Source organism: Trichosurus vulpecula, assembly GCF_011100635.1.
Source record: "Trichosurus vulpecula isolate mTriVul1 chromosome X unlocalized genomic scaffold, mTriVul1.pri SUPER_X_unloc_2, whole genome shotgun sequence".
NCBI lineage: Eukaryota > Metazoa > Chordata > Mammalia > Diprotodontia > Phalangeridae > Trichosurus > Trichosurus vulpecula.
Window position 1 is genome coordinate 2,338,236 of NW_023494378.1, and position 23,168 is coordinate 2,361,403.

Here is a 23,168-nt window from a genome sequence, read left to right on the forward strand (position 1 = left end):
GCGTGACACTACTTTGGTGTTCCAGCACCCCTAAACCTCAACACTGATCTCCATGCACTCTATCTTCTCCTGGTCACTGTCAGTGACTGTCCCCCACTCTCAGACTACTCTCCCTCCTCCCTTCCAATTCTTGGTTTCTTTGGTTTCCCTTACGACTCCCTGCAAATCCTCCCTTTGGCAGGAAGCCTTACACTTGACAATCCACCTGAAAACTAGCCTCATCTCCTAGGAGGTCACCTTGAATCTCCTCCACACATAATGGCTTGAATGCTGTTTCTCCCATTAAAATGGAAACTCCTTAAAGGTAAGGCCCATGCTTCTTTCTTTCTTAGCATAGTCAGTACTTGGTATATAGTAAGCATTTAACAAATGCTTGTTGACTATTTGAAGCTCTCTTAGTTGGATCTTAAGAGATAATATACACTGGAAGGCCCAGAAATTAGCATCACATTCTTCATTTGAATCCTAAGAATCAATCTAATGGACCACCCAACTTCTAGTCAAATCTAGAATGCATATACAGGTAAAAACTGCAGTTCAAGGGTTAATTTTGCTGAAGAAAAAGCTAAAGTACCATCTGAAAAAATTATGCGAGAAAAAAAATTATATATAATCTCATTCTAACACCTTCTCTTCCCCACATAAAGTGTAAGTGAAGTTTTGCCCTTTTGAAATAGCTGACTTTTTCAAAAGTTACTGAGTGATCTGGGTGAGCAAGATGTGGAAATGTCCCCTGTGCCAGGTTCCAGGGAGAGTGTGAGTGTGTGTGAGTGTGTGTGTGTGTAAGCAGCAGGGCAGGCAGGAGGAAATGGGGGGGGGGGCGCATTGCGTAAGGGCAACAGTTCTAACTGATTCATCCCTCACATGTCTGACATTACGGGGCTCTTGTGACAGCTTCCTGACCTCAGCCATGTGTCCACATTCTTGCTCTAATGCTTCTTCTGAAATGCGAAAATGGGATAGTCCTAGGCAAGTGGCTGGTGTCAAGAAGGTCTCAGGAGCAAGAGTGCAAACCAGAGCAGCAGCAGCTCCAGGGGCTGTTTCTACGTTTCCAGGCAAGATGTACTTGAAGCTGTTCCACTAGAATTTCCCTGGAAACGGTCATAGTGCTTCCTTCCATGCTCACTTCGATGGCTCTGGCAAACACTGAATAATCCTGCCAGAAACTTATGGAGGCAACAAGCATTTACAGAGCACCTGCTTTGCGCCACATACCATGCCAAGCATTGGAGGTACAAAGATATAGATGGGGTAAATTTCAATTGGAGACAACCTCAGAGGGAAGGCACCAGCAACTCAGGGGAAGCAGTAAGGGCTTCCAGGAAAAGGTGGGATTTTGGCAGCCACTTGAAGGAAGCTAGGAGGCTGAGGCCAGGAAGAAGAGCATCCCAAGCATGGAGGACAGCCAGTAAGAAGACACAGTGCAGAGAAACAATAAAATGTTCCAGGAATGGCAAGGAGGCTGGGGTCATGAGATCATAAAGTAGGTGTAAGAATGGAAAGGCAGGAAGGAAGGAGCCTGGCTGGGAAGAATTTGGTATCTGATCCTGGAGGAGACAGGGAAGAGTTCACTACAAGAGCTGACCAACTGCATGTGGTCAAGCCTGTCTTGCCAATCAGAATAAAGAACACCAGTCTTTAGTGTGTGCGCCCAGACAATTGGAAAACTGCTAAAAGTAAGAGTACTAACCTCAGGCTAGGACAACTGCTAGCAATGCGCGTGATTCTGAGAATACCAACAGGAGCCTGGAGTGCTAAGGCCTGGCTATGAGTGGGGGGGAGAAAAAAGAGACAGGTTCTAATCTCTACTGCTTTCAGAGTCCCTTCTGTTCTGAAGAATCAGGAGCTTACTAAAAGGGAAGCAGGGAAGTCAAGCTCCTGCCTATGGGATGAATTAAACCTTGTTATTCAGGGAAAATATTTAGAAGTGGCAGAAATTGGAAACGGAACCATTTGATGCTGAAAAAAACCTTACCAGTTGTGCAGCCAGAACGCTGGAGAACTCACTGTTCATGGCATAGGGAAGGGCTGTTTGTGCTCTGGAACCATAAGTAGTCTGAAACCTCTTCTTGATTTCATTCAGAAAACTGAAGGCTCGGGAACGTTCGAAATCCTGAAAAGACATTGCCACATCTGTAAAGAGAGCAGGCTGCTCAGCAGAAGATGCTTTAATGTGCTCCATAGCCAAAGCAGCAGCTGGCACCAAGGAGACGCTCAGCAAAGGGGAATACAGCCAAGATAACACATGTGGTCAGGAGGGCATGGACTGGGAAGCTGGCTTTCCAGGAGTGACCTTGCCAGATACACTCTTAGCAGGTCCCTCTTATGACTGACCAGTGGAAGACTTGATGTGACTGGGCCAAACACAGGGGTACAATCTCATAGTCCACTCAACCGCATCTTTCTTTCAATCTCCCACCTTCTCATGTTAGCAAGAAGTTACTTAAAAGTTTATAAACAGTGAAAAGCTAAATCCTGACTTCAGGATCTGCACATTTTCAACACTCATCTATAACTTCCCCATAAGAGTTATAAGGTCTGTCTTTTTGTGTTTTTTTAAGTAAAGCAGAAAGCAATCACTGAGAATGGGGGGAAAATGGATTCTCTAGCTGCCTTATAATTTAAGCAACTAGAAGGCAATGATCACATCCCATAGCGCCCAGCATCTGTAAAGTATTCCCATACTAAAGTACTTCCTTGCCAAACTCTCTCAGCAGAGTCTAGAGCTCTGAAATACCACTTTGGCTGACCAGACTACTAGTACTCTACAGTTCTCATTACTGCAATCCTAGGCCTCAATCTTATCTCAACAGAAGCTGAAAAATGGAATGGAGGGCGGGGAGACTCAGAATCTGATTAATGACTGATCTGATTAAATATAAATATGGTCAATTCTCAATTATGGAGGGAAAATGATCATCTCAAGATAGTTTTGCATAGCCACCCAACATGTTTCTATCTTCACCCCTTGGCAGACTCTCAAAGAATAACTTGAACAGTCAACTACAAGGAAAGGAGAGAGAAAATCACAATTATTATAAAACTCTACATCCCATTAACCATATCCATTGGGGAATGGAGCCTTCTAATTACCTTAGTTTTCTGGTTAACTAAGGATTAAATAAAATCCTGATTTTGGTTTAAAAGCTTTGTTGGAAATCTTTCTAACACTTTCCTGCTTTACAGTCTAGTGAACAGAATGGAATCTCCCTTTTGAGATTTAAGAAACTGCAGTAGAGGCCTTACAAGCCATCACACAACTATTCTGACCCCCAGGCCACAGACCAAGCTGAGTTTTAAAAAATACAGAAACCTTGACTTCAGCTCGTTCTGTTGTTAGTCTCTGAAACATCCATAGACACATCCAGAGGCACGTTCAGAAGACAAATTTCAACTCACTAAATGTGGGCTAGCTGAGTTTCAGTTACTTTTGTAGCTACTTTAGGTTATTCTCTGGACAATGTTCCCCTACATTTATACAGCAAAACATGATGTGACAGTACTAGAAAATGCAAGTGGGTTATTAGCAACAATCTGTTTCCAAGGTACTTACATCATCTGTGATACAAAGATACACAATCCTGTCTTGGCAGATGTAGTGAAACAGATAACTGTAGAAAAAAAGAATACCAGTAACATTAAAAAAAAAAGTTTCTCTCTCTATGCTAGAGAATATGTAAAGCATGGGCTATTTCACAACCCCAATATTGGCAACACTCTTCAATGCCTCATCGTGGCTTAGGGGTCTTGAAGGGCACGTAAGTAGAGGATAAGGCCTGGCAAGTCCTACCAAGGCAGAGGCTTTGGGCCTATGCCACTGTATGTCTGCTGCCTGAAGATTTAGTGCAAATAAATCCAACTTACTCTTACTATATGATTCTCCCTAAAATACTAAATTTGAAGTTATGTATCTGAAAAATTATATACAGCCCGTTTTTTGGTGTGAAAATAGATTGAATCTCTTCCACTTTACTCCAAACTTTTCCTGCCCTCCCTCTTTATCCAAGGGTTGATTCTGTGTCTCCAGCCATCACTCCTCAATCAGCTGTGATGGATCCTCTCAATATAGTTCAAGCACAGAAATGACCTGTGACAAAATTAGTTTGGCAAACACTGTTCTAACTTCAAAATCAGTCATGGATTACTGGCAGGTAATTCAAAGACCCATCTAAAAGTCTGTTTTCTAATGTTGTCCTAGTTGTAGTTATGAAACTCCCTTTCCCACCCTTTCATCATTACCAAGCAAGACTCACTTTCCATGTGAATAAGTAAGTTTGTTATTTTCAGAGGGTATTTTAGCCAGAATCTGCTCTGTCACCTCCAGGAAGTTTCCGCCACACCAAGCATGTTTGGCAAGAATGGTTGTGCCTCTGGCAACAACTGCAAAAAGGATAGCCATGCTTTCAATCTAACAAAAGAAAACAGAAATGAGACAGATTAGTTCTTCCACCAGAATTTTTTGTTATCGAAAAGCACTTAGTGAACATCTAATTAGATGTAGCACTGTACCGCGTCATTGACTTCTTGATGCTCAGACTAAGCCATACCAACAGATACAAACCTCTAAGACAAGGAATCAGGCCAGGATAGTTCATCTGTCTCAAAGAAGGCAGCATTTAACTCCATCAAAAGTAAAGGGCAAGCAAAGCTTAGAGAGATGCAGGATTCTTGGCTCAGTAAGAAGGCTGGTGAAATTCAGTTTTACACTGACAGTAACAACCCAAAGTGCTTTTATGATGCCCTGAAGGCTATTCATGGGCCACAGACCTATGGTGCATCTCAACTACTTGGTGCTGATGGAGCCACATTGATCAGTGACGAGGACACGATCCTGGAAAGATGGGCTGGACATTTCCATAGTGTTCTCAACAGATCGTCATCAATCAATGCTGCAGACACTGACCAATAAACCTCAGGCTTAAGTCAATCCCTCTCTAACTGAGCTTCCAACTGAAGAAGAGGTTTTGAATGTCATTAGGTTCCTCTCCTGTGGCAAACTGCCTGGTGCTGGTTCTATTCCAGCTGACATTTACAAGGTGGTGGTGATGGTGGTGGGGTCCACTGCTCTTACAAAAGCTGTCTGAAATCATCTGGGTTATATGGCAAGAGGAGGTTATTCCCTCAGGAGGTTCAAGGATGCCTCCAATGTACATCTCTAAAAAGGTAAAGGAAATAGATTGTCCTGTGACAATCACAAGGGGGTCTCTCTCTTAGTCACTGCTGGCAAGATTCTTGCCAGAGTCCTCCTTAATAGGATGATCCTTCACCTGGAAGATGGTCATCTACCCAAGAGCCAGCGTGGCTTCTAAAAGGGCCAAGAAACGGTCGATATGGTGTCTGCTGTCTGATAATTCCAGGAGAAATGCCAGGAGCAGAACAGAGGTCTGTATACAACATTCATCAATCTGACCAGGTCTGTGGAAGATCATGGCAAAATCTGATTATCCAGAGAGGTTCATCAGTATTGTATGCCAGCCCCCAGGATGATGGACTCTTGCTTTCCCAGTCACCAATGCAGTGAAGCAGGACTGTGTGCTTGCTCCCATGCTTTTTTAGCATGATGTTTTCAAAAATGGTGTCAGATGCCTTCAACGAAGGCAGCATCACGGCGTAAACAGCATCAAGGTCAGCTACTGCACTGATGATAAATTACTGAACTTGAAAAGGCTATGAGCCAAGACTAAAGTGGAAGGAGAGTTGGAGTGCAACTTTTCGTTTGCAGATGACTGTACACTCTATGCAGCCTCTGAGGCTGAAAAGCAACAGAATATGCATCGATTCTCTGCTGCTTGTGCTAATTTTGGCCTAAAAACAAACACCAAGAAAACAGAGGTTCTCTACCAGCCAGCATCACAAAATCCATACTTGGAACCACTGGTTAGAGCAAGTGGAGTAATTCTGAATCCTGTGGATAAGTTCACTTACCTTGTCAGTGTACGTTCCAGGGAGGTCCGCATAGATGATCAGGTTGACACTGCCAGAGTTAGCTCAGTGTTTGGGAGGCTCCGAAGGAAAGTGTAGGAAAGAAGAGGTATTAGGCTGCCTACCAAACTGAAGGTCTGTCCACAGAGCCATTGTATTGTCCAGTTGTTTTAATCACGTCTGACTCCTTGTGATCCCATCTGGGGTTTTCTTGCAAAGATACTGGAGTGCCCTGCCATTTCCTTCTCCAGCTCATTTTACAGATGAGGAACTGAGGCAAACAGGGTTAAGTTACTTGCCCAGGGTCACACAGCTAGAGTAAGTATCTGAACTCTTGAAGGTGAGTCTTCTTGATTCCAAGCCCAGAGCTCTCCACTAAGCGGATCTCATTGTTGCACGTCTGTAAAATCTGGACCAGCGCCATACCAGAAAACTGATTCGCTTCCATTTGAATTGTCTTAGGAAGACTCTGAAGATCACCTGGCAGGATAAGGTACCGGACACTGAGGTCCTTTCTTGAACTGAACTGCCAGAAAATGCAACTCTCATGGGCTGGCCACATTGTTTAAATGTCAAATGTACACTTGCCTAAAACACGAGGTAAGCAAGAGCTCATATGGTGGTTGGAAGAAGCATTACAAGGACACTCTCAAAGTCTCTCTGAAGAACTATGGAATTGATTGTGAGGCATGGGAGACACTGGCACAGGACCACCCAGCATCAGAGAAGGTGCTGTGCTCTATGAGCAAAGTGGAATTGCAGTAGCACAAAGGAAACATGACATACACAAATCTAGAGACATCTCCACCCCAAATGGTAGAGCCTTCTGCCCTAGTATTGGTCTGATCAGCCACAGTTGGACACACTGTGCCTTGACCCCGACATAGTGATGTACTTTTGGTCCTCTTCAAATATGAAAGCAATAACCAAATCAAATCGGAGAATGAGTTCTAGTTGGCCTTCCTATATTTACTGTCTGCCTCAGTTTCCTCAACAGCACCTACCCCACAGGGTTGTTATGAAGATCAAATGAGATAATGTTAATAAAGCACTTAATACAGGTCACATGGGGTCCTCTAGGTCCTCGAGGGGAGCCCTTTGACTGAATCCAAACTTCACAGAACAAACCTCCTTAATAAAAGGATTTGTTCCGTAAAGCTTGGACTCAGTCAAAAGGATGCACCCAAGGACCTAGCAGGCCATATATGGCCTCCAGGCTGAAGGTTCCCCAGCTGTGACATTGTGACTTAATACAATGCCTGGCATCTAATGGGTGCTATATAAATGTGTATTCCTTTCCCTTCCCTTCCCCCTTCCACTCAGACAGCAAACTGATTTTTCTAAAATGCAGTTCTGACTATGTCACTCCTGGACTCCAAACTCCAGCAGCTCCCCATCACCTCCCAGATCAAATACAAAATGCTCTGTTTGTCATTCAGAGGCCAGCCTAACCCAACCCCTTTCTACCTTTCTGGTCTTCTTGCACCTTACACCTCTTCCTGGATGCTACAATATAGTGACAACAGCCTCCCTGCTGTTCCTTTCATAAGAGACTCCACAGGAGATCTCCTGAATCTGGGCATTTTACATTGGCCTTCCCCCCTGCCTGGAATTACCTCCCACTCCTTCTCCACCTCCTAACTTTCCTGGCTTCCTTCAAGTCCCAGCTTCTTCAAGAGGTCTTTCCAGATCTTCTTGAAAGTGTCTTCCCTCTGTTGGTGAGCTCCCATTTACTCTGTATACACATTTGTGGTTTGCATGTTGTCTCCCCCATTAGACTGTAAGCTTCTTGAGGGCAGATAATGCTTTTTGCCTGTTTTTGTATTCCCAGTGCTTAGCAAGTGCCAGGCAGATATAGCAGATGCTTAATAAATATCTACTAACTTGCTTATGAGGGCAACTACGTGGTGCAGTGGATATAGTGCCAGGCCTGGTGTCAGGAAGACTCATCTCCCTGAGTTCAAATCTGGCCTCAGACACTTACTAGCTGTGTGACCCTAGGCAAGTCACTTCACCCTGTTTACCTCAGTTTCATCTATAAAATGAGCTGGAGAAGGAAACGGTAAACCACTCCAGTATCTTTGCCAAGAAAACCTCAAATGGAGTCACAAAGAGTCAGATACAACCAACAACTTGACTATGAGAATAACCTAAAAAACATTAGAGCTAGAAGGAAGCATAGGTGGTCTTCTCCTTTAATCCCTACTTGATTGAATCGACCATCAATAAATGAGCCACAGTTTAACAGTATCAGGTACTGGGGAGACAAATACCACATGCCTCGAAGAGCTTATTCTTCAGAAATCTGAAAGATGACCACACAGCCTCCCTCAGAACACTCACAGTGAAGGGATCTTGGCAGGCACCACAGGCCATTTTCAATCAACTTTCATTTTTAGGTCAGTTTTCCTTATATTATCCTCGAATCTGCTCCTCTCAAACTTTCACCCATTGGCCTAGTTCTGCACAAGCTAATCTTCATGTGGCTGCTAGAGATCCAATGCTTTGACAAAGTGTTTAGTATGTTCCAAGCACTGTGATAAGCATCGGAGATACAAACAAAAAGCAAGCCAGTTCCTAGCCTCAAGGAGCTCATATTCAAATAGAAAACAACACGCAGAGGTAAACATTCAACTGTTCTTTTTGAAATACCATGTTTTCAGGCCATTTGAAACATCCTGGTCACCCTCCATTAACTAGAGCCACTCCCACTTATCCATGATTGTTCTAAAAGGTTGTGACAAACACAACCTGGGCCATCCCTTGACTCACTTTTTAAAGAGGCCTATTCTTTGAACGGGCCTTACCTCACTCTAAGTGAGTACGTGAAAGGGCCTTTGCCTTAAAGGGCCAGGTTCCCCCACTGCATCCTGGGTCATCTCCAGTCATCCTGGTGAGTATCAGACCTAGAAGGCTCTAGAGAAGAAAGTGAGGCTGGTGACCCTGCACAACCCCGCCTCACTCAAATCAAAGTCAACTGCAAGTCATGTCATCATTTCCCTGATGCCATGGTCCTCTTCAAAAACAAAAAACGAACACACAAAAGGTTGTGTCCAGAAGCCAACCTTTTATCACATATGTGATCTGATCAAACTGTCTGTCGCCTCCCTTTCTGCATTCTTTGAATGCAGCCTATTGTCACATGAGTGTTTTGGGCTGCCATAAATACTGTTCACTCATACCGAGTCTTTTATCACATGAACTGCTGTTGACTCCAATTCTGTATAGTACTAAGGATTCAAATAACTTAACATTTATCTCTAAGTGCAGCCTGTCCAATTCAGCCTGGTGTTTTAATTCACTGAGACATTCTGGATCCTGAAGCTATCTTCTAACATACTGGCTATTACTTCCAATTGGGTGGTGCCCACAACTTTGATCACCAAGGTCCCAGGACAGAACACTAGTGACTTACTTTCCTTCCAGAGGACATCAATCTATTAGTCATCTCTTGTTCTTGGTTGACTCAGGATAGGTCCCTAGTAGTTTAGGGTCAATATTGGAACAAAATGATTCAAGAGTGGGGGCAGAGCCAAGATGGCAGCTGGAAAACAGGGACTCACTTAAGCTCTCCCCCAAATCCCTCCAAACACCTGTGAAAAATGGCTCTGAACAAATTCTAGAGCTACAGAACCCACAAAATAACAGAGGGAAGCAGGTCTCTAGCCCAAGATGGCCTGGATGGTCGCTGGGAAGGGTCCATCGCATGGAGCACAGCCCAGTGTGGACCGCACAGGACAGACCAGGCTCTGATGAGATGGGCAGAGCAGACCGTAAGGCCATGAAATCACTGAGCTGTGGCAGCTACCAGACTTCTTAACCCACAAATGCCAAAGACAACTTAGCAGGTCAGTGGGAAAACTGCTGAATCTGGGGGAGAGAAGTGCAGGTCTGGCCCCAGCCCTGGAATTGGCAGTGATAGCAGCAGGAAGCTCCAGCGGCTACTTCCAGAGCTCCAGCTGCAGTTGCTTCCAGCCCCAGACCCACCTGGTGGGAGGAATTAAGCAGCAGATCAGAGCCAGAGTGCAGGGAACACTTTGCTGGCCCAGAGGCAGGGTTCTCTTGCTTTGCCCTGCTTGGATCTGGGTCACGGTCCTGGTTCGTGGTTCTTGGGGGAGGAGGAGCACTGGTATGGCAGAGCTTGCTGTGTAGAAGTAGCTCTGAAAACAGCAATACAATGGCCCTGAAGCCTGGCACAAAGCACTCATCATTCTGAAGGCAGTCATACCCTGACAAAAACCTCAAGGATCGAGTAGTTGGCTGGGAACATGAGCAAGCAGCATAAAAGACTCAGACTATTGGAGATTTTTTTGGTGACAAAGAAGATCAAAACATACAGCCAGAAGAAGTCAACAAAGTCAAAGAACCCACATCAAAAGCCTCCAAGAAAAATATGAATTGGTGTCAGGCCATGGAAGAGCTCAAAAAGGATTTGGAAAGGCAAGTAAGAGAAGTAAAGGAAAAATTGGGAAGAGAAATGAGAATGATGCAAGAAAAACATGGAAAACAAGTCAATGACTTGCTAAAGGAGACCCAAAAAAACACTGAAGAAAATAACACCTTAAAAAATAGACTAACCCAAATGGCAAAAGAGCTCCAAAAACCCAATGAGGAGAAGAATGCCTTAAAAGACAGAATTAGCCAAATGGAAAAGGAGGTCCAAAAGAACACTGAAGAAAATACCACCTTAAAAATTAGAATGGAGCAAGTGGAAGCTAGTGACTTTATGAGAAATCAAGAAATTATAAAACAGAACCAAAAGAATGAAAAAATGGAAGACAATGTAAAATATCTCACTGGAAAAACGACTGACCTGGAGAATAGATCCAGGAGAGATTACTGAAAAATTATTGGACTACCTGAAAACCATGATCAAAAAAAGAGCCTAGACATCATCTTTCAACAAATTACCAAGGAAAACTGCCATGATATTCTAGAACCAGAGAGTAAAATAGAAACTGAAAGAATACATCGATCACCTCTTGAAAAAGATCCCAAAAAGAAATCTCCTAGGAATATTATAGCCAAATTCCAGAGTTCCCAGGGAAAAATATTGCAAGCAGCCAGAAAGAAACAACTTGAGTATCGTGGAAACACAATTAGGATAACACAAGATCTAGCAGCTTCTACATTTAAGGATCAAAGGGCTTGGAATATGATATTCCAGAGGTCAAAGGAGCTAGGATTAAAACCAAGAATCACCTACCCAGCAAAACTGAGTATAACAGTCCAGGACAAAATATGGATTTTCAATAAAATAGAGGACTTTCAAGCATTCTCGAAGAAAAGCCCAGAGCTGAAGAGAAAATCTGACTTTCAAATACAAGAAACAAGAGAAGCATGAAAAGGTAAACAGGAAAGAGAAATCATAAGGGACTTATTAAAGTTGAACTGTTTTGTTTACATTCCTACATGGAAAGATGATATTTGTAACTCATGAAACCTTTCTAAGTATTAGGGTAGTTGAAGGGAATATACATATATATATATATAGACAAAGGGCACTGGGTGAGCTGAATATGAAGGGATGATATCTAAAAATAAATAAATAAATACAATTTAGTTGAAAACTAAAAAATATTAAAGAAATAAAGAAAAAAAATAAAACTAATCAGTCAAACATAAAAAAAAGCAATGATCCAAGAGTTAGAACAAGAGATTTACTTCTAGCCAAAGAATGACATTCAAAAAGAACAGAAGCACTGGAAGACCCCTCGAGTTGGTTCAGCTGGGAGGGAAGCTCCCTTGCCTAAATGACCCACTGTGATCTACCAGCCAAGCATCATAGAGAACACCTGGAGATCTTCATGACTGCTTTGTACACTGTTCATGACTGCTTTGTACACAAGTGATGAGCAAGAGATCCACATCAGTCTGATAAATACCTTTATTTCTGAGCCAACCAAGTCCTGAGGTATTTCTTAACACCATTTAAAGAAAAACTAGTCTAACTTGTATGGGGGTGGGGTGAGAGGGTGGGGGAAAGCTTAGCTAATAATCATAGCTAGGATTTCTATAGCACTTTAAGGCTTGCAAAGCACTTTACAAATATGATCTCATTTGATCCTCACAATAAGCCTGAGAGGAAGGCGTTATTCATGATCCCCATTTTAAAGGCAGGGGCCATCACCAGTCATCCTGATCTATGTCTTGCCACTGTACTCTCACGACCCTGGAGGAGAGAATGAGGCTGAGAGTGAGAGCTGCACCAGCTCTGCCTCACTTAAGTCCAATTCATTTTCAAGTCAAGACAACACCTCCTGATGTCACTGGTCTTCTTCTACAAGGAAGGATGAATGACAAGAATAATTTTAAAGGTGAAGAGACTGAAGTAGGCAAAGGTGAAGTGACTTGCCCAGGGTCACAGGGCTGGTGTTCTGAGGCTGGATTTGAACTCAGGTCTTCTAGACACCAAGTCCAGCACTCTGTGCCCTGTGGTGCCCCCAAGCTGCTAGGACATTGAGGGAATATTGCTTCTATCACACCACTCTTTTGATTTTTTTATCCAAATGGTTCAATACAAAAATATCAATAGGCTCAAATGATGGTCTAAATTCCAGGTTGCTGAAGCTAGTCAACAATGCATGTGATGAAGACATGAGTACTTTTGTACTATCAGATATACAGTATGAGTATTATTGTCTCCATTTTAAAGCTGAAGAAACTGAGGCTCAGAGGATGAATGACTTATCCATGGACACACAGTAAGTAGCAGATGCCCTGACTCCTTGTCTAGTGCTCCTACATCATCTGTTTTCTCTCAAATCTTTGAATATTACACCACCAGCCACACCCCTGGGGGCCAGCCCTTATTATTTGTTTTTCTTCCTGCCCTAAAACATAGCTAAAAGGGGTCACAATCCCCAGACTGCCCTCCAGGCACTCTGTTATGTTTTAATAGCCCATTTCCTCTACCGATCCTTCCATAAGCAAAATTCCTATTGACTGGAGAAATGTATCTTGTTTGAACATGTATTATTTACATATTTATTTACATATTTACATGCAGATAGATGCTCCTATGAGCTTCACAGAAGCCTTTTGGTATCATATATATTCTGGTAGCATAGTGGATAGAGTGCTGGGCCTGAAGTTGATGAGGTGCTTGGGTGCTTGTGCTTGGACCCTAATTCTAACAGCTTCTGCTTGGGTGCCTGTGCCTGAACCCCAATTCCAAAACCACATCCAGTTCTAAAATCCCATCTCTCCCTAGCTTCAAAATACTGTCTCTGACAGTTTCTCTCTAGTTCAAGGGCAGCATGCCCTAGCAGAATACTTATCTCTACTCCTATCACAGTTGCCATCTGTGCCTACCTATAGAATTTATTGGTCCATCTCCCTATGTATTGCTAATTGGCTGTGCACTGGGACATAACAATATTTACTGCCTACTGACCTTACTGATATGTATCCTAGACATAGTCAAATGTATACTCCCTTACATTAATCTTGACTAACGACATTTGATGGAAGCAAACTGGATATCTCCAGTCAGCCCCAACCGTTAATTGACTTAGTGACTTGACTTAGTGATGTTTCAGGGTCAAAACCACACCTCCTCCTAGCCCCACCTTGGGCTATTTCCCAGTGAACTCTGGGCAATACACCTGCGCAGTAGATACAAAAAGTGCATGTTCCTTTAAGAACTAACCACTCCTTAACCACGCCTTAATCACTCCCTAATCCCACCCCAAAACAACTAATCATGACACTTGACAGGTTTCCCCCCAAAATGCCCTATATAAGATATAATTATGTCCCCTTTAGATTGCAGGTCCCCTAAGAAGTCTTGCCCGCTGTAAAGTATAACAAACTTTTGCCAACTTGACTTAAAGATTGCTTGGGTCTGTGAATTCATGCCAGGCAACCTTGCCTTGGGACCTTTAGTTTGGGATTCCGGAATCCCTGGGTTTTTCACCCTCAACAAAGTCAGAGAGGCCAGAGTTCAAATTTGACCTCAGACATGTCCTTGCTGTGTGACCCTGGACAAGTGACTTAACCTCTATCTCAGTTTCCTCAGCTATGAAATGGGAATAATAACATCACCTACCTTGCAAGGCTGTTGTGAGGATCAAATGAGGTGCTAATTGTAAATAAAGCCCCTCAAGCACAGTGCCTGGCACATAGCAAGCAATTAATAAATGCCTATTCCCTCCCTTCTCTATTATGGGTATTCTTAAAATTGGTTAATGTAAAAAGGGGTTCCTGTATGCAAAAAGGCTGGAAGGGACTGGTTTGTCCAGAGGGACAAACACACAATAATTATATCTCAGTAATCAGATTAAATGTAATTGGGACATATCTAACAAACTAAATGAAAATACAATAGAACATAGATGATGTTAATAGGTGTTTTCCAAGTCGATATGTGGCCTCAGGCCTCCTTGTGAAAGGTTTAGTGGCCCAGTTTTTCACTGACACCAACTGCTCTGAATCATCCATGACCCTGAGTTCTTGACCATCTTAGTGAATAATCCTAACTCCATAATAACTACAAGGAGAAACTGAAAGGGGAAAAAAAAGCATTTTCCATGAAAACTACAAAAATCTTTAGAAGAGAGAAAGCAAGAGATAAACAGTGAAATAAAAACTCCAGAGAAAAGAATTAGAGGTGGTATCTGATTTAGTGGAAACACATAAGCGGTTTTTCCTCTCCTTTGATTTTCAGTTGAAAAGCCTCTTGATCAGATTCATAACTCTGCTTGTTACTGACACCCCTATGTGCCTAACACCCATTAATGAATACACTTTGAATATGAAATCTGAATGCAAAAAGAGCCAGGAGGCCAGTGTGGCTAGATCACAGGGTAAATGAGGAGAGTAAGGCGCAAGAAGACTGGTGAACTGTGAATTGCCCAGTGTGGAAAGAGGCTGAGACACTGTGAAATCCAGCCCCCAAGGAAACCATCGTCAGAGGGAAGGGAGTCAAGAAGTGAATGACAGGGGGAAGTAAGGGTCCCCCTTATTTTTATTTTAAAAAGACTGAAATTATCAAAGATTTCAGGAAGAAGAAAATTCTAAGACCTTGAACACAAGCAGAGATAACAGGAAAAACAAGGAAATATGACCTCCAGATCTAATAAATGAGTTCAGAAATCCATTAATAAATACTGCAAAATAAAGGAAAACAATCTGATATTTGATGAGAGAGAGGACCCTGTGGAATTTGAGGAGAAGATAGTTCCTTGAGTGGCTCAAAAGAGAAATGAGAATTATGAGAGCAGGATTTATGGCCTATGCAGCAGAAATAATGAGCAAAACAGAATAAATGGAATCTGCCGTGTCAAGCCTCACCAAAGATAACAAAAAAGAAAACAATGGATTTGGAATGCAAATACACAGAAGTGAAGGACAACCTAGAGACAACCTAAAGAGCCCAAGTTTTTCAGAAGAACATGACAGGACAAAAAAAAACGGTAACAGCATAATGTAGACAGTAGCAGAAGAGAATTGGCCAGAACTTCTGAACATAAAAAATGAAATACCAATTTTGAAAATTCCTAAATTGTCTCCAGAAAGGGGGTGGGGTGGGGTGAGGGGGACTAAGGCTGCAAACTCCAAGACACAGTATGGTTAAATTTAACAATTCAATTCAGAAAGAAGTTTGGTAAGCCAGGAAGAGAAAGACCTTCAAAATACAAACGAAAGGAAATTTGAATAATGCAAGACTACCTACCAGAAGTCTTTTATGAGACAAATATAGTCCTAATATCTAAACCAGGGAAAGATAAAACACAGAAAACTGTAAGACAATATAAAACATTTTAAACAAAAGCCTATTAAATACATTACAATAATATATACAAGAAATCATTCATTATGATCAAGTAGTATTTATGCTAGGGATGCAAGGATGGTTCAACATTAGGGAAACAACATAATTAATCATATTAAAAACCAAAACATCCCAAACCACATGATTATCCCAACAGATGTAGCAAAAGTCTCAGAGTATAACACTCTTTATGCCAAAAACCCTACAAAGTACAGGCATAAAAGGACCTTTATAAAAAGCATCTATGTAAAATGAAAAGCAAGCATCACATTCAATGGGGACACAGTAGAACCTCTTCCAAAAAATAGGTAAATGAAAAAATGATATTGACTCTCCCCATTATTATTTGATACAGCTTTGCTAGCAATAGCAATAAGATAAGAGAAAGAAATAAAAGGAATAAAGATAGGTAAAGCGGAGATACAAATATCCCTGGTTGCTGATATGATGGTACAGTTGGAAAATCCTAGGGAACAAGTGAAGATATTAACTGAAAGAATTAATAGCTTCAACAGAGTTGCAGGCTACATAATAAATCTTCAAATAGCAACAGCATTTCTATACAATAATAACAAAACACAGGATGCAATAATAGAAAGGGAAATCTCGTTCCAAATAACTAAAAAAATGCATAAAATAATCTGAATAATCTACCTACCAAAGCACCCAAAAGACCCAAAATAGATTCAATTACAAAATGTTCCTTAAAGAAAGACTACCTCACACCCATCAAAAAGATTAAGATGTCAGAAAAGGAAAATGACAAATGCTGGAGAGGATATGGGAAAACAAGTACACTAATGAACTTTGGTGGAGTTGTGAACTGGTCTGACCACTATGGAAAGCAATTTTGAACTGTGCCCAAAAAGCTACTAAACTACAAACCCTCTGCCCCAATGGACTTTTAGGTCCATAACTCAAAAAGATCAAAGAAAAAGGAAAAGGACCCATAAACACAAAAATATTTATAGCACCTTTTTCTGTGGTGGCAAAGAACTAGAAACTGAAGGTATGTCCATTAATTGGGGAATGGCTGAACAAGGTATGGTATATAAATTTGATGGCATATTATTGTGCTATAAGAAATTATGAAAGGGATTATCTCAGAAATACCTGGAAAAGCTTATATGAACTGATGCAAAGTGAAGTAACCAGAACCAGGAGAACAGCAATAAAAAAGTAAAAGATAATCAACTGTGAAAGACTTAGTAATTCTGATCAACACAACGATCCACCACAATTCCAAAAGACTCATGATGAAACATGCTGCCCACCTCCAGAGAGAGAACTGATACAGAGAGCAGATGGAAGTTTATTTTTTCTATTCTTTTTTTGTTTAAAACATGGCTAATTCAGAAATTTGTGTTGCATGACTTCATATTTATAACGGGTTTTGTATTTTTTGCCTTCTCAATGGGCAAGGGAAGGAGCCATACAATCTGGAACTGAAAATACAATGAAATTTACTTTTTAAAAAAGAATTAAAGAACAGCTTAAATAAATGGAAAAATATTAAGTGCTCATGGCTAGGGCATGCCAATATAATAAAATGACAATACCACCCAAATTAATGTTAGACCAATTGAATTTACAAAAGATCTTAACTATCAAAGGAAATGATTAAAAGAATTAGGGACAAAAGAATACCACTTCCAGACCACAAACTAGATTATAAAGCAGCAGTCATCAAAACCATCTAATAATGATTAAGGAATAGAGAGATCAATGGAACAGACTATCAACCAAGAAAAAATTATTAATCACCTACTATGTATGTGCCAGGCCCTGAGCTGGGGGTACAAAAAGAGGCAAAAAATAGTCCCTGCCCTCAAGGAGGTAATGGGAGAGATGACATGAAAACAAATATATACAAAGCAATTATAAATAACTACATGGGAAATAATTAACAGAAGGAAGGTACTGGAATTAAGAGGACTTGGAGAAGACTCCCTGTACAAGATTTTAGTTGGGACTTGAAACCAGGGAGGTCAGAAGTTGGAGTAGAGGAGAGAGAGCATTTCCAAGCATGGGAGACAGCCAGAGTGAATGCCTAGAGATGGAGCATCTTGTTCATGGAACAGCCAGGAGACCAGTGTGTGGACTGAAGAGTACACGTCAGGGAGTAAGGTGTAAGAAGCCTGGAAAGGGACGAGGAGGGAGCTAGGTTATGAGAGTCTTTGAATGCCAAACAGAATTTTCTATTTACTCCTGGAAGTGATAGGAAGCCACTGGAGTTTATTGGGGGGAGGGAGGGCGGTAACATGATCATTTTAGTGGCTGAATGGAGGACAGACCGGTGTAGGGATGAGACCTGAGGCAGGCAGACTCCCCCCTCCCCCCACCCAGCAAGCTATTCCAGTAGTCCAGGTGAGGTGATAAGGGCCTACACCAGGTTGGAGAGAGAGTCAAAGGAGAGAAGAGGGCATATTCAAGAGATGCTGCAGAGGTGATATCAAGAGGCCTTGGCAGCAGCTTGGATATAAGAGGTAAGAGAGACTGACGATTCCAGAATGACTCCCAGGAGAATCAAAAATTCAATCACCCAGTGTTTGATAAAGTGGGTAACAAAAAATAACCTAGGAAAAACTCCTTATTTAATAAAAACTGCTAGGAAAACTGGAAAGTATTCTGCCAGAAATTAGGCTTAGACTAACACCTTACACCACACTACACAATACATTCAAAGTGAACACATAACCTTAATATTAAAGATCATTCTATAAAATAATTAAGAGAAACATCATATACCTCTTGCAGCTATGGGTAGGAGATGTAGTCTTAACCAAAAGAGTAAACAGGCAATTACAAAAGATAAAATAGTTAACTGATTACTTGAAACTGGAAAGCTTCTGTACAGACAACATTAAGGCATCTAGGATGAGAAGGGAAGTAGTTGAATGGGAAATTTCATATCCAATTTCCCTGATAAGTGTTTGGTATCCAAAATACATAAACTATATAGCTGTGTGACCCTAGCCAAATCACTTCACCTTGCTCACCTCAGGTTTCTGATTTGTAAAATGAGTGGGAGAAGGAAATGGCAAACCGCCCCATTATCTGTGCCAAGATAACCCCAAATGGAGTCACAAAGAGTTGGACTTGAGTGAAACGACTGAACAACAAAAACATATAACACTAATAGCCATCAGATAAATAAATGGTCAAAGGATATGAATAAACAGTTCTCAAAAGGACTTCAAAGTATATAATCACATAACCACATAAAAGAGTGCTCTAGATCACTAGTAATAAAAGAAAAAGAAGACATTTATATAGCACTTACTGTGTGACAAGTACTGTGGTAAGTGCTTTTCAATTAATTATTATCTCATTTGATCCTCACAACAAGCCTGGAAAGGTGTTATTATTATCTCCATTTTACAGATGAAGAAACTGAGGCAAACAGAGGTTAAGTGACTTGCCCAGGGACACAGGGTTAGCAAGTGTCCGATGCTGCATTTGAAGTTGGGTCTTCCTGACTAGATGCTCAGTGGTCTATCTACTGCATCACCTAGTGGCTAGCTGATAAAGAGAAATGGAAATCCAAACTCTGAGGTTTTACTTCATACTCTGAAAATTGACAAAAATGTCAAAAAATGGCAACACACAATGTTGGAGGGGTTGTAGAAGGATAGGCACTCTAATACATTGCTGGTGGAGCTGTGAAGTGGTACAATCATTTTGGAAAGAAATTTGGAATTATGTAAATAAAGTGACTAATGTCCATATCCTTTGAATAAGAGACTCCATCTCTGGGCTCATATCCCAAGGAAGCCATTGATAAGAAGTCCCCATATATTCCAAAATATTTATAGCAGCATCTTTTGTGATAGCAAAGAATTGAAAACAAAGTGGATGCCCATCAATTTGGGAATGGCTAAACACATTGTAGTACATGGATGCAATGCGCTATTACTGTGCTGTAAGAAATGATATATATGATGAATACAGAGAAGCATGGAAAGAACTATATGAACCGATACAGAGTAAAGTCAGTAGAACCAAGAAAACAATCTACCTAGTGACTTCAACATGTAAATGCAAACAGTGACACACCAAAAAATCCAAAGTAAATATAGCAAAATTATAAAAATCAAGAATGAAGAACCTGCCCCTTAGTGGAAGAAGGAGGTTCCACAGGTGTTACATATGGATCATGTTTTTAGACTTTTTCAATGTATTGATCAGTTGCACTGATTTTTTCCCCCTCTCTAGTAAATACTATTTGTCATATGACATGGCTCTCTGGGAGGGGGTGGGGGAAAGAGAGGGATTCTTGGGATAACAATAGTGATGTAAAAAACACAACAACCAGACACTATTAACAAAAACTTATTTTTTAAAAATCATTTAAAAAGATACATATATAAACAGACTTTCCAGCTGCTATTATTTTTGAATGTGCACTAAAAAAGAAAAAAAATATAGCTATCTATCCTCACTTAGCTTTTCTCTTTTCTCCTTTTTTTCTCATGTATTTTCTTTAATTGGACTAAATCTTAAAGAAAGGGGCATTAGAAACATGAGAAGTCCTTGATATCATTAGATGATGATCAATCAACTATTACTTATTAAGCACCTACTATGTGACAAGCACTGTACTAAGTGCTGGGGATACAAAGTAAGGGGAAAAAGTTCCGCTGTCAAGAAGCTCAGTCTGAAGAGGGAGACAACATGGTAACAACCCCATACAAACAAGATACATACAGAATAAACAGGAGAATCTCAGAGAGGAGGCACTAAGACTGAAGGGCACTGGGACAGACTTCTTGCAGATTCCGGGGCCTGTAGTTGAGACTTAAGGAATCGAGGAGGATGAGATGAAGAGGGAGAGTTCCCCACATGTCAGTTAACCAGCATTTATGTGTTTAGTCTATGTTGGATACTACACTAAGTGCTAGGGATTGCACAAGACAATTTTCCTCTCAAGGAGCTCAGAAACTAATGGAGGAGAAAATATGCAAACACCTATGCACAAACAAGCTACAGACAGTATAAATGGGAGAAAATCAACTGAGGACAGGCACTACTAGCATTAAGGGTGTTAAGGGCCCCCCTGACCTCGTCTTCTTGAGTTGCCGTATTTTCCAGACACATTGGACCTAGAGTATACAGGAGCCCCCGAACGTGTCAAGGAGGAAGCTCCCCCTGGGCTGACATAATTTGTTATCTGCACCCCAAGCTGGACTCCCTGTGTGTCCTTGGGAGTCAAGACAGGCGCCAGTCAGTCTGCACCAGACTGAGAAACTGTTTGTGCAGCTGGGACCCTTCTCTCCTCATGGTCTAGCAGTTCCCAAGGGAACAGAATGCTGCTTTTGCCATGGCCTTTCTCCTCCCCTTTGGGAGGGGATTAGTCTTTTTCCCATCCCCTATAACTACCTCCTTTCCCTGTAACTTTCCCTGCAGCACTGGGCTCTTTGGTATAAAGAGTTCCTACATGCATGTGTCTTTGTCTTGTAATAAATCCAGATGCAATGCATTTCTCATGGACTTGCCATTTTTTTTTTGGTTAATGTTAAATGGTGGCAGTGGGATCTGGAAAGGCTTTTCTCATAAAGGGTAGGATTTTATCCAGGGAAGCCAGGTGAAAATGAGTGAAAGAATTTCCGGTACAGGGTATAGCCAGTGAAAATACATGGAGTGAGGAGATTATGCAAGGAAAAAAGCAAGGAGGCCAGTGTCACTGTATCAGAGTATAAGAGGGGAGTAAATTGTAAGAACAATGGGAAGAGAGCCCAGATTATGAATGGCCTTGAATGCCTAATAATTTTATATTTGATCCTGGAGGTGATAAGAAGTCACTGGAGTTGACTGAATTGGGAGATGACATGTGTAGATCTGGCACTTTAGGAAGTTCAGTCTGACAGCTGAGTGGGGGGGGGAGAGAGGGAGAGGAGGAGAGAGAGAGAGGGAGAGAGAGGGAGGGGGAGAGGGAGGGAGAGAGGGAGAGAGAGAGAGAGAGAGAGAGAGAGATTGAGATTTGATATATGGAGATCAACCAGTTGGCTATTGCAACAGTCTAGGCATGAGGTCCTGTGCCAGGGTGGTGGCAGTTATCAGAAGAAAAAGGAGTATATTTGAGAGATGTTACAGTTGAAAAATTGATAGAACTCTGAAACAGACTAGATATAGAAGGTGAGAAAGGAGTTGAGAGCCTGGGTGACTGAGAGGATAGCAGGGTCCTTAACAGTAATAAAGAAGTTAGGAAGAGGAGAGAACTTAGGGAGAAAGATGAGTTTAGTTTCAGGTATGTTGAGTTTAATTCAGTTTAACATACCCACTAGGCAGAGATGCAAGTCTGCAGAAAATTAAGATGAGTGAGAGGAAAGCAAGCCCAGACACCTACTGTATACAGCCTTCTCAAGGAGTTTAGTCACAAAAAAGGAAGAGATATGGAATGACAGCGGGGATGGATGGATCAAGTAAGGGTTTTTTGAGGACAGGGAAGACATAGGCATGTTTATAGGGAAGCAACCTGTAAGCAATATTAAGCAACACAACCTGCTGGAGAAGACAGGATGGCACAAGATCAGGGTGCATATAGAGGGGTTTCCCTTGGCCAGGAGATGGGCCACCTCTTCATGTGAGATAGGTGGAGGTAGAAATAGTGGCAGAAGGTATCTGAGAGATGTGGGTTGAGAAAGAGGGGAAAAGAGGAGGCTCTTGGCTTCAGTTTTTCAGGAGATGTGAAGCACATGTTAGGGTTCTTGGCTGAGAGTGGAGGGAAGGGAAGCCACGGGAGGTTTGAGAAAGTCTAGAAGAGTTGCTGTAGAAAGTGAGTCGATAAGGGAGGTATAGAGGGACTGTCAAGCAGCAGTGAGGGCCCAGTTGAGGCTATGTGACATAAAGTTACAGTGAACTCCCAGTCACCTCGGTTGTGATTTTTTCCAGTTGTGCTGAGCACAAGATGGTATAGAGTTGAACTGGTTCACTAAGAGGTCAGGATGGGGAAGGGAGGAGAGTGGAGTGAGTGCAGGGCTGACAGCTTAGGAGAAAACAAACGGGTGGAGAGATCTGCAGTTGTGCTTTGGGCAGGTGAGGCAGAGAGAGAAGGAGAATGACAACAGACTGTGATCAGAAACGGGAATTCACAAAGATGAAGGTGGTGGATTTGTTTTGCTTGAGTGTGCTTATTTGTTACTAGTTTATCTTTTTCAAATAAGGCATAAGATGCAAGCTAGCAACAGTGATGTCCCCCCAAAAGAAAAAAAAAGGCAGATACTGAGACATTTTAAATGCAGAGAAGGAAATTCATAACAAAGCACAGACAAGTAGGAGTTTTGAAAATACCATGTTGAATTTATTATATGCTTTTTAAAAAGTTGGCTGTATGGAATCTGAATCACACCAATCCTCTGTGTTCTTTTGTTGTACACAGAAATGTAAATAGTAGCAAATATCAAATTATTGCCAAGTAGCTTGACATAACCATTCTTATAGTCTCATATGCAACATTTGTATTGAAACAGAT

The 23,168-nt window shown here is 41.6% G+C and overlaps 1 protein-coding gene across 1 annotated transcript in view; it reads right to left on the minus strand.

Moving 5' to 3' along the window:
* Positions 1-23,168, minus strand: part of VAMP7 (vesicle associated membrane protein 7) — a 68,356-nt gene that overhangs the window by 38,853 nt on the left and 6,335 nt on the right. The window contains exons 2-4 of the mRNA XM_036740538.1: positions 4,254-4,408; positions 3,554-3,611; positions 1,976-2,113 (exon numbers count right to left, since the gene is read on the minus strand). Of these exons, the coding sequence (XP_036596433.1) occupies positions 1,976-2,113; positions 3,554-3,611; positions 4,254-4,399 (342 nt within the window). The 5' untranslated portion in view covers positions 4,400-4,408. The remainder of the gene's footprint in view (positions 1-1,975; positions 2,114-3,553; positions 3,612-4,253; positions 4,409-23,168) is intronic.